At 41.2% G+C, this 17,883-nt stretch overlaps 1 protein-coding gene across 1 annotated transcript; it reads left to right on the top strand.

Annotated features, from left to right (window-relative positions):
* Positions 1 to 13,911: 13,911 nt before the first annotated feature.
* LOC124648264 (DELLA protein SLR1-like) lies at positions 13,912 to 15,333 on the top strand. Its single transcript, XM_047188055.1, has one exon. The coding sequence runs from the start codon at positions 13,912 to 13,914 to the stop codon at positions 15,331 to 15,333; it is 1,422 nt and encodes a 473-aa protein (XP_047044011.1).
* The last annotated feature ends 2,550 nt before the right edge of the window (positions 15,334 to 17,883 follow it).

Below are 17,883 nucleotides of genomic sequence, written 5' to 3'. Positions count from 1 at the left end.
GCGATCCCCTATACTTGTGGGTCATCACTTGCCACCATTGAAGAATTGTTATTTGGATGTTAATCTTGTTGATAATGCTATAAAGAAACCTTTGGGGAGAGTTGATAATGTTCGCATTACCGTTAACAATAACCTTGTCCCCGTTGATTTTGTTGTCTTGGATATTGAATGCAACGCATCTTGTCCCATTATATTGGGAAGACCTTTTCTTCGAACTGTTGGAACTATCATTGATATGAAGGAAGGTAATATTAAATATCAATTTCCTCTCAAGAAAGGTATGGAACACTTCCCTAGAAAGAGAATGAAGTTACCTTTTGATTCTATTATTAGAACAAGTTATGATGTTGATACTTCGTCTCTTGACAATACTTGATACACACTTTCACGCGCCTAGCTGAAAGGCGTTAAAGAAAAGCGCTTATGGGAGACAACCCATGTTTTTACTACAGTACTTTTTATTTTATATTTGAGTCTTGGAAGTTGTTTACTACTGTAGCAACCTCTCCTTATCTTAGTTTTGTGCATTGTTGTGCCAAGTAAAGTCGTTCATAGTAAGGTTCATACTAGATTTGGATTACTTGCGCAGAAACGAGATTTCTTTCTGTCACTGAATTTCGACCTGCCTCTCCGTAGGTAGCTCAGAAAAATATGCCAATTTACGTGCGTGATCCTCGGATATGTACGCAACTTTCATTCAATTTGGGAATTTTCATTTTAGCAAGTCCGGTGCCTCAATGAAATCCGTCTTTACGGACTGTTGCGTTTTGACAGATTCTGCCTTTTATTTCGCATTGCCTCTTTTGCTATGATGGATGAATTTCTTTGTTCCATTAATGTCCAAGTAGATTTGTGCAATGTCCGAAGTGTTAAGAATGATTATGTCACCTCTGAACATGTGAATTTTTATTGTGCACTAACCCTCTAATGAGTTGTTTCGAGTTTGGTGTGGAGGAAGTTTTCAAGGATCAAGAGAGGGAGATGATACAATATGATCAAGGAGAGTGAAAGCTCTAAGCTTGGGGATGCCCCAGGTGGTTCACCTCTGCATATTTTAAGAAGACTCAAGCGTCTAAGCTTGGGGATGCCCAAGGCATCCCCTTCTTCATCGACAACATTATCGGGTTCCTCCCCGAAACTATATTTTTATTCCATCACATCTTATGTGCTTTGCTTGGAGCGTCGGTTTGTTTTTGTTTTTGTTTTGTTTGAATAAAATGGATCCTAGCATTCATTGTGTGGGAGAGAGACACGCTCAGCTGTTGCATATGGACAAGTATGTCCTTAGGCTTTACTCATAGTATTCATGGCGAAGGTTGAATCTTCTTCGTTAAATTGTTATATGGTTGGAATCGGGAAATGCTACATGTAGTAATTCTAAAATGTCTTGAATAATTTGATACTTGGAAATTGTTGTGCTCATGTTTAAGCTCTTGCATCATATACTTTGCACCTATTAATGAAGAAACACCTAGAGCTTGCTAAATTTGGTTTGCATATTTGGTCTCTCTAAAGTCTAGATAATTTCTAGTATTGAGTTTGAACAACAAGGAAGACGGTGTAGAGTCTTATAATGTTTACAATATGTCTTTTATGTGAGTTTTGCTGCATCGGTCCATCCTTGTGTTTGTTTCAAATAACCTTGCTAGCCTAAACCTTGTATCGAGAGGGAATACTTCTTATGCATCCAAAATCCTTGAGCCAACCACTATGCCATTTGTGTCCACCATACCTACCTACTACATGGTATTTCTCCGCCATTCCAAAGTAAATTGCTTGAGTGCTACCTTTAAAATTTCCATCATTCGCCTTTACAATATATAGCTCATGGGACAAATAGCTTAAAAACTATTGTGGAATTGAATATGTACTAAAATGCACTTTATCTCTTATTAAGTTGCTTGTTGTGCGGTAACCATGTTTTCTGGGGACGCCATCAACTACTCTTTTGTTGAATATCATGTGAGTTGCTATGCATGTTCGTCTTGTCTGAAGTAAGGGCGGTTTTCACAATCAAATGGTTTGAGTATGCATACTGTTAGAGAAGAACATTGGGCCGCTAACTAAAGCCATGATTCATGGTGGAAGTTTCAGTTTGGACAGCTAATCCTCAATCTCTTATGAGAATAATAACTGTTGTTAAATGCTTATGCATTAAAGAGGAGTCCATTATCAGTTGTCTATGTTGTCCCGGTATGGATGTCTAAGTTGAGAATAATCAAAAGCGAGAAATCCAAATGCGAGCTTTCTCCTTAGACCTTTGTACGAGCGGCATAGAGGTACCCCTTTGTGACACTTGGTTGAAACATATGCTATGCAATGATAATCCGTGTTAACCCAAGCTAATTAGGACAAGGTGCGAGCACTATTAGTTTACTATGCATGAGACTTGCAACTTGTAAGATATAATTTACATAACACATATGCTTTATTACTACCGTTGACAAAATTGTTTCATGTTTTCAAAATAAAAGCTCTAGCACAAATATAGCAATCGATGCTTTCCTCTTTGAAGGACCATTCTTTTACTTTTATGTTGAGTCAGTTCACCTATTTCTCTCCACCTCAAGAAGCAAACACTTGTGTGAACTATGCATTGATTCCTACATACTTGCATATTGAACTTATTATATTACTTTACATTGACAATATCCATGAGATATACATGTTACAAGTTGAAAGCAACCGCTGAAACTTAATCTTCCTTTGTGTTGCTTCAATACCTTTACTTTGATTTATTGCTTTATGAGTTAACTCTTATGCAAGACTTATTGATGCTTGTCTTGAAAGTACTATTCATGAAAAGTCTTTGCTTTATGATTCATTTGTTTACTCATGTCATTACCATTGTTTTGATCGCTGCATTCATTACATATGCTTACAATAGTATGATCAAGGTTATGATGGCATGTCACTCCAGAAATTATCTTTGTTATCGTTTACCTGCTCGGGACGAGCAGGAACTAAGCTTGGGGATGCTGATACGTCTCCGACGTATCGATAATTACTTATGTTCCATGCCACATTATTGATGATATCTACATGTTTTATACACATTATATGTCGTATTTATGCATTTTCCGGCACTAACCTATTAACGAGATGCCGAAGAGCCAGCTTGTTGTTTTCTGCTGTTTTTGGTTTCAGAAATCCTAGTAAGGAAATATTCTCGGAATTGGACGAAATCAATGCCCAGGGGCCTATTTTGCCACGAAGCTTCCAGAAGACCGAAGAGAAGACGAAGTGGGGCCACGGGGCGCCGCCACACTAGGGCGGCGCGGCCCAGGGGGCCCGCGCGGCCCTGCTGTGTGGGGCCCCCGTGACCCTTCCGAGGCTGCCCTTCCGCCTACTTAAAGCCTCCGTCGCAAAACCCCCAGTACCGAGAGCCACGATACGGAAAACCTTCCAGAGACGCCACCGCCGCCAATCCCATCTCGGGGGATTCAGGAGATCGCCTCCCGGCACCCTGCCGGAGAGGGGAATCATCTCCCCGGAGGACTCTTCACCGCCATGGTCGCCTCCGGAGTGATGAGTGAGTAGTTCACCCCTGGACTATGGGTCCATAGCAGTAACTAGATGGTCGTCTTCTCCTCATGTGCTTCATTGTCGGATCTTGTGAGCTGCCTAACATGATCAAGATCATCTATCTGTAATTCTATATGTTGTGTTTGTCGGGATCCAATGGATAGAGAATACTATGTTATGTTGATTATCAATCTATTACCTATGTGTTGTTTATGATCTTGCATGCTCTCCGTTATTAGTAGAGGCTCGGCCAAGTTTTTACTCTTAACTCCAAGAGGGAGTATTTATGCTCGATAGTGGGTTCATGCCTCCATTAAATCTGGGACAAGTGATGTAAAGTTCTAAGGTTGTGGATGTGCTCGTTGCCACTAGGGATAAAACATTGATGCTATGTACGAGGATGTAGTTATTGATTACATTACGCACCATACTTAATGCAATTGTCTCGTTGTTTGCAACTTAATACTCGGAAGGGGTTCGGATGATAACCTGAAGGTGGACTTTTTAGGCATAGATGCATGCTGGATAGCGGTCTATGTACTTTGTCGTAATGCCCAATTAAATCTCACAATACTCATTATATAATGTATGTGCATGGTCATGCCCTCTCTATTTGTCAATTGCCCGACTGTAATTTATTCACCCAACATGCTATTTATCTTATGGGAGAGACACCTCTAGTGAACTGTGGACCCCGGTCTATTCTTTTACATTGAATACAATCTACTGCAATACTTGTTCTACTTGTTTTCGCAAACAATCATCATCCACACTATACATCTAATCCTTTGTTACGACAAGTCGGTGAGATTGACAACCTCACTTCGTTTCGTTGGGGCAAAGTACTTTGGTTGTGTTGTGCGGGTTCCACGTTGGCGCCGAATCCCCGGTGTTGCGCCGCACTACATCCCGCTGCCATCAACCTTCAACGTGCTTCTTGGCTCCTCTCCGGTTCGATAAACCTTGGTTTCTTTCTGAGGGAAAACTTGCTGTTGTACGCATCACACCTTCCTCTTGGGGTTCCCAACGGACGTGTGCTTTACACGCCATCAGTAAGCGAAAGAACCACACGAGGGGAGCCACGGGGGCTAAACAGACCCAGGTGGCGCGCCGTACATGTTTGGGCGCACCACCGGAGATTGTTTGCGCCTCGGGCATCTTCTCGGCCCCACTTTTATACCAGAAACTCCGCTTCGCATAAAAACCTAAGTCATATTTTCCCGAGATTTATTGAGGCGGCGACGGAGGGGAAAGTCCTCTCCTACTCCGGGATAGGGCAGATTCTGCTGCACCGGTGCCTCCGATGAAGGGGAAATCGACGATATCAACATCCCCACTCCTCCTTGGCTTGGGAGGAGGCGTCTCCATGAAACCATCATCACCACCATCTCCATCTACGAGATCGATGTCATCCCCCTCATAGTTTGTGTTGAATTGAACCCCAGGTATTGTTATTAGTGCTATTACATGTTCCTGATTGGTACTTTATTTTACATTATTTGGTGGGGAGATTATATATTCAGATTGTGTTGTAATCATTATGCCTCTGGTCCATATCATGTTTGACACTTGTGAGTAGTTCCCCACGTTTCTTAGGGCATAGGATGATCTGGCTATGATTCTATATGATGTGCAATAAGTATTTGATCAGGTTTTCTATCTTTATGTCGTTCTATTATGGTTTTATGCGAACTTCGACTGCATATTAATTCACATATATGGGCTCATAGGGCTAGACTTCAATGTAATGCATAAGTGTTGGAAGGGATGGACTGAGAGAAACCATTTTCCAATACTATGGGTTGTATTAGAGGGGTTTATGTTGGGGACCAATGATCTTATGGATATGGTGGGACATTTATGTCTTAACGATTCCTATACTTACACATGAAAATGGCTCTAGGACCCATCATAAGGGGTGTGTTTTCACATATCTATGGCTTCACCTAACTTAGGCTCCTCCCTTAATTGAATAAATCTTGAAAAAATATTTACCATGTTGTTTAGAAATCAGATGCTAGTGAATCCATGCAGCCCTTGGGAACTTTAGTCTCATATAAGCACACACACTTGAGTTTGTCCTCTTGCTGCGTTTAGGATTGGGTTTTTCTCTCATCGAGAGCTTTTATTATTTGTTATTTACTTTATGCACTTTATTTTTTGTTGCAAACTATACACCCAAAAACACCAAAGCTGATACTCTATTATTACTGCTTTCTTGTCGATTCTGCTAACCAATACCTTCAGGTCATCGTGGTTTCGACAACCTTTCTTATTAAAAAGTACAACAATTGATCCCTTGCACTTGGGAGCCATCAAGACTCTTTTCTGGTGATGTTGTCAGGGAGCGTAGCGCTATTGGCAAGTGAATGGTAAGGAAGCTTTTACTATTTTTATTATTTACTTTGTGTCTCGTCATGGCTATGTCTAGCCGTGATGAGATTGGTTGATCTTATATAATTATGCTTACATCCAATCTCTGAAATAAAATGAAGAGAAACCACCTGAGCTTAAGGTGACGTTTCAAATTTCTATTGCTATTGCCAAACAAGCTATGGAACTAACATTCACAAGTGATAAAAGTAAAACTTTCATGGGACATCAACATGTTATTGAAGATTTATGCTCTTTATTTAAATTGTGTGATGTTCCTCGTGATCATGTGAAGAGGAAGTTACTATATCTATTTCTTTCTGGTAATGCTCGCATATGGTTTAGATATCTGGATATTAAATGTCGTCTTGACTGTGAATTATTAAGGAAGGCCTTCTATACCCAGTTTAATACTCCTAAAGAAGCTTATGACGATCCATGTCATATTTATAATTTTTGGCCTCATCTTGGAGAAAGTATTGCTCAAGCTTGGGGGACGTTTAATAAACTCATCCGTAAGAATCCTTGTCATGGTATTCATGATAGTCTTATATTGATAAACTTCTATGTGAGGCTGCCCCAGCATCATAGGGATTTTCTGGACAATTCATCTGAAGTGAGTTTTATTAATAGAACTCAACAAGAAGCAAGGAATTTATTGGATACTATTGCTAATAATTCAGCTGCATGGGATCTTGATAAAGGTAATGAGCCTCGTTTGAAAGGAACAATCCAATGAAAATTCTTTTCTAAAGCTTCATGCATTCCTGCGAGTTTGAAAGGTATTGGTATTTTGATTTCCTCACTATTTTCCAGTTTGGTTTTGTCTATCTTTTCAAGTGTACCAATAACATCTACACATGAGCCTAGCATCTTAAACCGATCAAAGACTTTCCTAGATTCTATAACAACATCTTTAAAATTTTCAAGCAAAGTTTCCAGAATAAAATCTCTCTTTTCATCATTCTAAATTTCATGAAGTTTATGAAACGTTTGCTCCATTATGGGGTTAAGGTTAACAAACCTAGCCTCTAACATTTGAACTAAATAAGCTGCAGCAGTTTCATAATTAGGAGCAAATTCTATTAAGGATCTTTCCTCAATATCTTTGTGCTTACTAACATGATTACATAATTCTTCAATGTTATCTCTCCCAATTATAGAACCACTACCTATTAATAGGTCCTTCAGAACGTACTTAGGGATCAACATAACGAGCTAAAAAGTAAAAAATACAAAATAACAACTATAATAGAAACTAATTTTTGTGGGTGTTTTTGATATAAAAGCAAACAAGATAAAATAAAATAAACTAAGCAAAACTATAACAAAGTAAAGAGAATGGAGATGAGAAACCCCCTTGCAGAAATCCTCTTTATCCCCGGCAATGACGCCAGAAAAAGAGCTTGATGTTGCGCAGATGCACACTGTTGAGAAACCCCAAGAGGAAGGTATGATGAGCACAGTAGCAAGCTTTCCCTCAGTAAGAAACCAAGGTATAATCGACTAGTAGGATAAAGGAGTGACTTCTGAAGGTGTTACTAGCTTACTTGTGGCAGGGTGCACTACCGGCGTCAGCAACAATGTGGAACCTGCACACAAAACAACCAATATACTTTGCCCCAACTTATAATGAGGTTGTCAATCTCACCGGTTTTGCCGAAAACAAAGGATTAACCGTATGGTGTGAAAAGAGATGTTTGTTTGCAGTTGAATTAAAGAGACAGTGCTTGCAGTAAGTAAATAGAACATGATGATTTTATTTGTGTAAAAGCAAGGACCGGGGTCCACAGTTCACCATAGGTGTCTCTCAATAAAGATAAAAATAACATGCTAGATGAATTTCAGCTTAGCAATTGATAGAATAAAGACCATACATGAGAAGATGATTACTATGAGATTCGTTTGGGCATTACAACATAATACATAGACTGTAATTCAACTGCATCTATGTCTAATAATCCACCTTCCGGTTAGCGTCCACACCCCTTTCAGTATTAAGTTGCAAGCAACAAATTATCGCATTAAGCAATGTGTGTAAAGTAAACAATAGAATTATCCTTAGATAAAGCATTGTTGTTTTCTCCCTAGTAGCAATAGCACATCTACAACCTTAGAACTAATTGTCACTCTTCCAAATTACTAGAGGCATGAACCCACTATCGAGTATAAATACTCCCTCTTGGAGTCACAAGTACATACTTGGTCAGAGCATCTACTAGCAACGGAGAGCATGCAAGATCACAAATAACATATGACAAGTATGTAATCGATCTTAACCATAGTATTCAATATTCATCGGATCCCAGAAAACACAACATGTAGCATTACATAAGGACGATCTTGATCATGATAGGCAGCTCACAAGATATAAACATGAGGCAAAAATTGGAGAAGCCAACCAGCTAGCTATTGCTATGGATCCATAGTCCAGGGATGAACTACTCACACATCACTTCGGAGGCGGGCATGGCGATGTAGAGGCCACCGGTGACGATTTCCCTCTTCGACAGGGTGGCGGGAAGAGCTTCAGAACCCTTCCGAGCTAGGGTCAGCGATGGCGGTCGCAACGGAACTTTTCGTGGATGGAGACTCGGGTATTTAGGTTTTTCCCGAGAATATGAATAAATAGGCGGAAGGGCGAGGTCGGTGGGTGCTAGGGGGCCCACACCACACCTAGGCGCGGCCAGGGGCCGTGCCCAGGCCTAGCATGGCCGCCTCCTTGCGCCCCTCCGTCTCTCCTCTGGACTCCGTCTTCGTTTCGGTAAAATAGGAACTTCGGCTTTTGTTTCGTCCAATTCCGAGAATATTTCATGTACAACTTTTATGAAATACAGAAACAACAGAAAACGGGGAATTGGCACTGTGGCATCTTGTCGATATGTTAGTTCCGGAAAATGTATAAAAGTGAAACGAAGTGTAAACAAAACATATAGAAATTTGTGTAAAACAAGCATGGAGCATCAAAAATTATAGATGCGTTTGAGACGTATCAGCAACTCAAGAAACCATAAAAATTGAGTGCACCATATTCTCCCCTTCACCGGAGATTTCAGTGCTGCAAGATCTGCACTCTCTAGGAATAGAAGAGGACTTTCGCCTTTGCCACCACCTTTATAAATATGACGTAGGTTTTCTAGAGACACAGATGCTCGGTCAAAAGGATGGGTCGAGACGACACTTGATGTCGTTGGGAATCCAAGTCTAGAGTGTTGTGCCAACGAAGTATTTTGCCCACAAGGGTGACTCAAGGGTTATATCGAACTCTCGGATAATTGGGAAAAAGAGATATCTCCCTTCCTCTTTTTCTAGCAATCCTCCAAAGTAAAATAAAGTCTTGTGTGTCACCTTCCCTCTTTTGGGCCTCAAGACCCGCCAAGTCAATTCTAAGTGCTCATGCTGCATCTCTTGATGAAAAAATGATGTCCCCGAAATCCTAGCTAAACTTGACTCGGTATAGGTCTCTGAAAGTGAAAATACACAAAAGAGAGTTATAACCCAAATAAAGGGGATCACTGGTAAATCCCCATAAATCAATATAAAACATGAAAATAACATCATATATGTTGCAAATATGTGGGAATATGTGTTAATAAAGTATAAAGTTCATGTATGTATTTTACATGCATCAACGCTCGAGGCCCAAGCGGCCCTAGGTGGAGCGCCTAGCTAACGGGGGGCACCTATGGTATCGTTTCACCCTCGTGTCTCACCTATCATACTTCTTTGGCCCACTGTCTTTCTCTTGATGAAAAACTAATCATGTGTTTTTTCTTTTGATTTTTAGGCGTCCCGAAGGTCCCTGAAACAGCAAAATACGAAAAAGGAGATTTTTTGCCTCCCAGAAATTAAATACCAATCAAAGGGACTTTGTAGGAAAGTCCCGTAAATCAACTTAAAGGCATAAATAGTGATAGATCAGGACAAATATAATTCAAAATAGATCATATAAGTCACTATATTGATGATGTAAAATGGACGTATCCGTGCTACAAAGATATATTGCAAACTACCATGAAATCCTTAAAAACAAATTTGAGTTTCTAGTGGGTATATTATGTTATATATATATTCCCTATATCTCAAAAACTCAAAAAAAAATCAAATTGTAACTTAAAGGCATGCATAAAAAAGGGACATAATCTTTCAAGAAAAAACAATAACTGCAAAACATAACTTTTTCGACCACCTAGACATGTCAATTTTTTTTGCTAATTTTTGTGAATATAGAGGATTAAAAATTGTAGCTACATTATAAATATGAGTACAATCTGAGCTACAAGAAAAAAATTATAATTTATTTGGTGAACAGTGTTCTTCATAAAACTGCATCTACATTTGATATAACAACTTTCTAACATCCAAAATGGGTAAAATTTGGTACTTTATTCTTGGAATAGTTAAACATAAGATAAACACCCTAGCTATTATAACAGAGAATGAAGTTCATAAACTTGAAAAGATAAATGAAAATATGATCTCCACAAACATACAAAGGGGACATGAGGATAAACCTAGAACATGAGTTTGAAATTATATTACTTGAAATTACTTGAAAGAATAGGAGGATGCATGGTCATCCCCAAGCTTGTGGTTTTTATAGTTCTTGTCCTATACTCCATTCTCATCATATCATGACTCACATATCAAACAAAGTAATATTTTCATCTTCATGATACTCCAATACCTACAAAATGATTAGTTCTCCAAAACAAATAATAGTTTATGCCAGGATGCGAAATCTAGTAATTATTGGGAAACCATGGTATTCAGGAAGAAAATATATACAAAAGAAAACAATATTTGTTTTTTGTTTTGTTGTAGTATTTTTTTAATGACATAGGCTTTGCAATGGTTTTATTGGCATGAACAACACATGTTCAAGGTTGACCCCAACTTTTCCATTGTTCTATCCTTCTCATTTACTTTCCCAATTTTATTCTTATAGAAACTTATAAACTAATTATTAAGTACCAATAGATAAACTTATTTTACATATTATAATGATACAAAGGTGTGCTCAAACTGAATAGTAGATGAAAGCATAAGGAGCACACCATAAAATATAAAACAATTATCTTTTAAATTTAACTCTCTTCCTACGCACTGAAATTTTATATATGAATAAATAACAACAAATTGGTGGAAGCCAATGCATATAATGATCAATAGCTTGCATTTTAAATAACATAGAAACATAAAAAGGGCTTATCTCCTCCTATCTTATAATAATTGCAAGCATCAAAAGTAAGCTCTACCACATTTTTGATAGAATATCCACATAAAGATAAATCATATAATGAGCTTATGGCATCATCTATTTATTTTATATCATAATCATCCAATAAATTAGACATAATTGTATCACATAGAGGACTATAACTCAGTAAAGGATATTCATCATTTTCAATAATATAAGAAGGGGTGTTCAGGAGAATTTGTGTGTTACCATTGTTGGGAGTAGGAGATGGGTAGCTACTCCATTTTCCCTCCACTTGATCTTATTTATTCTTGGGATTGCATGGGAATCCCCAAACTTATGCTTTTATCACGCTCTTCCTCCTTCTTTTGTTCTTCCTTGGCACTCTCAACATGATTTCTTGCATTCAAAGCATTAGTCCAATGAGAAATATTCAAGCTTTTAACATATTTTAAAAATAATTCTTCAATCTCCTTGTTAACCATTTTTTATATTTACATTTTAATTGCTAAAAGTAAAATTAAATGCAAAGCGCGCAGTAATAGAAGCTTAGCACTACGCTCCTCGCTAAAAGCGCCAGAAAATTATGTTGATAATCCCCAAGTATAGGGAATCATCGTAGTACAATTCGAAAAGTGTTTGAGTGTTGAATCCACAAGGAAATGAAGGTAAACTACCTATTATTAAATTCTTATAACCCACTTATATGGCCCTTCGTGCAAAGTAATGAACTAGAATGTGCAAGGTACTTTTTACTATTAACTAGAAAATTGTAAAGTGCTGAAAATAAATGCAGAAAGTAAAAATAGTGTAAGTAAAGTAAAATAAATTAAGGTGAAGTAACTCAAGAGAGAAAGTGTTTAGGAATTTTTTTTTATTTTGTTTGTTTGGTTGTTACAATTAGTGAATCTCAGTGATAGTCTTTTTAGTGTTTCTTCTATGGAGAAGCCATAAATAGGTGCAGCCATAAGCATGTGCAAATACACCCCTAGTGATTGATCCTAAGGTCATCGGTAAGTTTCAAAGTCACCATAATAATATCCTCCATTAACTAACCATGAATTAATATCATGTGCATATCTAAGACTTGGGACACAGTTTCTGTCAAACTCCGGCTATCCATCCTTCTATTATCATGCAACGGTGATAACCTTATGCATTCCACAACATATGTGTGCACTCATATATCAGTGCATATATAAGATCATCATAGAAGATAACATATACTTGTAAGCAATCATCAACAAACTGTTTCACCTGCAATTTCCATAAACAAGTTAGCATGGGCATACCCTTTTAGGTACCCATTATTGCTATACCCTATGTGGTGGATTATGAAGGTGGACTAGCAAAAAGACTGGACAAGCTGGACCCACATGTAGTATCAATCAAGAAAAGCTCAATCAAGTAATCTCCAATATGTAATAGACTAGGACTCTTTTAAACCCTAACCTGGTTGCATATGTAAAGCCAAGGGGCACCCCTTCAAGGGCATGCATAGATATCTCAATAGGCACAACATATAGATTAGATTAGACCAAACACAACTCCGGCTATGACGACACCCTGTACACAACTATGATTATAATGGATTGCTAGCATGATGTAGTGATCTTTCACTGCGAGAACGTGAATATGGGTACATCGTGTGCCATCTCGCTCCCGGAATCTCTAGGCGTCGCATTTTTCCCAAAACCTAAGTCCATAACCTTGGGCATTGCCGAGGGTACAACCTCATAGCACGACCCACCTACTATATTCTCATATCTTTGCGTAATCTCGGTACATTTGAACGTTTAGTGGGAAAAATATTTTTCACATGCCACAATAATTGTTTTATTATTTTCCTTTTTTTATCCTAAACATGTAGAAATGACCATGATCTCATATGATAGCGACACCGAGTATTTTTACCAATTTATTATAATCAAATATAAGATCAATATTGCAAATGTAAGAATCAACATTTGCGGCGTAAATTAATGCTAGAAATTTCTTAAATAAAATTCATAAATATTTCGAATCGTTCCAAAAGAGATTAATTAACTAATTTATGAAAAAAATGCTACAATATATTATATTTAAAAAAGATTATAGACAGCTCGACACATATTAATTTCAGTAATTTATAAAATGAAATCTAACATTAATATTTTTCCAAAATCGGCCACCTTTCGACAAAAGATTAATTTCAATAATTTATTAAAATGAATCGCACTGTAGTAAAAAATTATCGACAGTTGGACTATGGTGATACATAAAATATATAGTAATTTATTAAAATTAATCAGTACGTTAAATCGGTATTATTCCGCCGCAAATCCATTAAAACATGGACCAACCATGGACATATCCAACCCATGTGGCTGGGCCGGGCTGGGCCGGGCTCTGGTCCTATCTTATGCCCACATCATAGTCGAAAAGACCTAAAAATTTGGTATCCCACATTTTGTTCTACATAGGAGTAATGATTTTTAATTCATTTTCAAATTAAGGTGCCATTTTCAGCCCCAAAAAACTATATTTAGGGCCCAGGCCAGGCCCGGGCTTTAGAATGGGTTGCCCAAAACCCGGCCTGGCCCGGCCCAGCCCATCTGGGTGTGTGCTTATGGCAACTGGGACCACCCATTTGTGCCCGCACCCACGGTTTCCCGGACGCCCGCTCTGCTACCCTTCCACGTGTACTCTCCCCGCTCTACAAATACAACTGCAACTGCGAGCGGCAGCCACACACAGCTCACCACACACCGGCCAGCCTTCGTCCTTCACACTCCCCGCGCGGTACTCCCCAGCTCACCCCGTTCGCCTTCGGTATGGACCCCGCCGCCGGCAAACTTCCGCTCCCGTCCGCCCCCGGCGCTGCCACGACGACCAACGGCGCCGGCGCATCCATGTGCACGGCCGTCGTGCCCGCCGTCCCGCTCCCGCCCACCTTTGCTGAGGCTGAGGCCGCAAGGAAGCGCCAGGAGCAGGCCGAGAACAACGCGATCCGTCTCGTGCACCTCCTCGTCACGTGCGCCAAGGCCATCCAGGCGGGCGACTACGCGGTCGCCTTCCGCAACCTGTCCGAGGCGCACACGGCACTCACCACCAAGGTCACGGCGGCCTCCGGGATCGGACGCGTCGTCAGCCATTTCGCTCTCGCGTTGGCTCACCGCCTCGTCCCGGCGTCACCGACCCTACCCGGCGGCGTGCTCGACGCGGCCTCGTCCGCGGCCCACGCCGGAGAGCTGTACCGCCAGTTCTACGACGCGGGGCCCTACCTCAAGTTCGCCCACTTCATGGCCAACCAGGCCATCCTGCGGGCCTTCGACGGTTGCGACCGCGTGCACATCATCGACCTCGCCATCATGCAGGGCGTGCAGTGGCCAGCACTCATCAGGACCCTCTCCCTCCGCCCCGGCGGCCCGCCTGCCATCCGCCTCACCGGAGTCGGCCCTCCACCCGCCGAAGATGGATCGTGCAACGAGCTCTACGAGGTGGGGCTCCGCCTCGCCGAGTTCGCGCGCGCCTGCAACGTGCCCTTCTCCTTCCGCGCGGTGACCGGCCACGACCTCGACTCGCTCCAGCCCTGGATGTTCCAGATCATCCCCGGCGAGGCGCTGGCTGTGAACTCCATCTACCAGCTCCACCGCCTCCTCGTGGACCCGGACGCCGCGTCCACGTCCCGCCCCTCGCCCATCGACGCCGTCCTCGGCTGGGTCGCCGCCATGCAGCCCAGGGTGTTCGCGGTCGTCGAGCAGGAGGCGGACCACAATAAGTCGTCGCTGGTGGAGCGGTTCACCAACGCGCTCTTCTACTACGCAGCCGTGATCGACTCCATGGAGGCGAGGTCCCCTCACCACCGCAGCCTCGGAGCGGAGGCGTACCTGCAGCGGGAGATCTTCGACATCGTCTGCGGCGAGGGCAGTGGCCGCGTCGAGCGCCACGAGCCGCTCAACCTCTGGCGCGCCCGGCTCTTGCGCGCCGGGTTTGCCCAGTTACCGGTCGGGCCGAGGGAGACCTGGCAGGCGCTCACTCTGCTCCGCGAGTACTCCGGCGCCAGGTTCGGCGTGATGCAGAGCGCCGGCTGCCTGACGCTCATGTGGCACGATCAGCCGCTGTTCACAGCGTCGGTGTGGAGCGGAGCGCCAACCAACACTGTCGCCGCCGGCATGCTGCTCGAGCCGGCTGATATCAACAAGAGCAGCAGCGACCATCAGCAGGTTGCTGCCGGGGGAATAGCAATGCAGTGAGCGCGCGCGCGCGCGAGGGAGCGATTTGAATAATTGAGTTGATTCAAACAGTATGTCGGTGTTAGAGTCGGTCGGAGCCCTCGGAGGTTCACATCAGGTTTATTTCCCTTATTTCATTCATCGAGTCTAGTAGTTGATTTTTCTGCGCCTTCATGGCAAACGAAAAATTATTCTGAGGTTAAGTTGCAGTCGCCAGGTCAAAATAACATGAGATTCATATATCTCCCAAGTCGTTGTCAAATTCTAGATCGAAATGTTCCATTGTCATTCCTGGTCTTATAAAACAGTTTCTTTTTTTATCAATTCGAAGTATCGCGGTTGTGCGAAAAGCACCGTTCAATTCATCTTGCATTTTTCTTGTATTCTGTACTTAGTCGTGTTTGCTCAAGTACAACCCATTTTCCTAAACTCGAACACATCAAAGGCTAAGATCGCTTAGAAGAGGTACATTAAACTTACGAAAAGGTATGCAATGATCTCAACCCTCAATGAGTTTGAGTTTCGAGAGGGGGAGGTGGGAGGGACCTTGTACTGGAGCAAGCATCTTCATATATCTCTCCAGGAAATAAAGTAAGTGTCTGTGTCAAATTCTCTAGGATCGAAATGTTCCACTGTCATTCCTGGTCTTATGAAAGAGTTTTTTTTTATCAATTCGAAGTACCGCGTTTGTTTGAAAAACACCGTTCAGTTCATCTTTCACTTTTCTTGTACTGTGTAGTTAGTGGTGTTTGCTCCAGTACAACACCTTTCACTAAATTCGAGCACATCAAAAGCTGAGATCGCTTCGAAGAGGTATATTAAGTTTACAAAGAGGTATGGAACGATCTCAGCCCTCAATGGGAGCCATTGCTTTTTATAAGTGGATCTTTAGTCCATTCTAAGTACTTTGTTATTTATTCTTTAGAATAAGAAGGTTTCGCAGGCATGTGCTTCATGGCGACAAGTCGTAAAGCATGGATAGGTGGAAATGCGCAAGGCTGGATTCGGCATCGCTCGATCAAACAAAGGGGGCCCTCATCATCAAGAATCTGATCTTGCTCTGAATCATCTACCAAAGGATTCGATGATGATGCAATTTGAGAGGGGGTGTACCAGAGAAAGCCTTCTAGTTAGGTTGTCTGGTCTTTAAGATACATAGACATTAGTGCAACATGTAGCAAAAAAGCTCCGGATGATTCCACGAGAGATATTCAATTGTCGTTCATGGACTTTGGAAACCGTTTTCTTATCGATTCTATGTATCCACTCTCGCCATAAATATATGGCATGTTGGTCCCTCCATTGGATGCCTTCTTAGGCTTGTCATGTTGGTCCCTCCATCCATCCACAACGAACCATAGTTGCCAGAAATCCGGATCGTCCAGGTCGAGAAACGTAGGAGCGGTGGACACCCAAATAACAAGGTTTGGTGAGAGGTATACATCTCTGGTATGCCAATTCGGGATGTGGGTCATGATCCAGTTAGTTTGGGTTGATGACCCTGATTTGATAAAATGGGGCATTATATAGTTGACTCTAGTATTCACCCATCTCATCTTAGAAAATTATAATTTTTCATTTTCTAGATATGAAACTAGGTGGACAATCATATATGATAAGATACAAAAAAAGTATACTAGATACATGATATTAGTAATAAAGGAATGCTAAAGGATTGAAGTAGAGAAGGTAAAGCACAAGGAGACATAAGGGTTGATTCCTGTAGTTCGTTCCTTTTGAGGGGAAGTTCATCTACGGTGGAGGGGTGTGGCACCACAAAGGACAACCAATGCCAGAAAGCCTCACCTACTCTCGAGTGAGCAAATTGATGTCTACGCACGCTTCTATTGTTGTAGACAGTGTTGGGTCTTCAAGTGCAGAGGTTTGTAGAACAGCAGCAAGTTTTCCTTAAGTGGATCACCAAAGGTTTATCGAACTCAGGGAAGTAGAGGTCAAAGATATCCCTCTCAAGCAACCCTGTAATTACGATACAAGAAGTCTGTTGTGTCGCCAACACACCCAATACACGTGTCAGGTGTATAGGTGCACTAGTTCGGCGAAGAGATAGTAAAATACAAGTAATATGGATGATTATGAGTAGTAATTGCAATCTGAAATAAAAATGAAAGCAAGCAAACATGTAGCAGAACTAGTTGTAAATGGTGTTTCAATGCTTAGAAACAAGGCCTAGGGATCATACTTTCACTAGTGGACACTATCAACAATGATGTCATAATTGAATACATAGATATTATCACTTCACTACGCTACTCTGAACCACTCTCCGATTTTATAACAAACACAAATTCACTATGTAGGGCTGCATAAGGATTCCTTAAAGTTCGCATTCCCAATCTATGTACGCCCCACACTATCACCTTGAGCATACAAAGATGGTACTAACTAGCACCACAATTCATAAGCATTTTTGTAAATTAAGCTTAAGAAACAAACACGATGTGCACACTGTCACCTTCACACAGTTGGACAAGATGTCCCCGGAGATCACATAATAAAACCACTTGAGATTTTAATTTTGAGTTAATCGGGGCAATGTTGTTTTTCTTTCGT

This window comes from Lolium rigidum, chromosome 4, assembly GCF_022539505.1.
Source record: "Lolium rigidum isolate FL_2022 chromosome 4, APGP_CSIRO_Lrig_0.1, whole genome shotgun sequence".
Taxonomy (NCBI): domain Eukaryota; kingdom Viridiplantae; phylum Streptophyta; class Magnoliopsida; order Poales; family Poaceae; genus Lolium; species Lolium rigidum.
The sequence above is the reverse complement of the archived record's forward strand: the minus strand, read 5'-3'. Positions and strand labels throughout refer to the sequence as shown.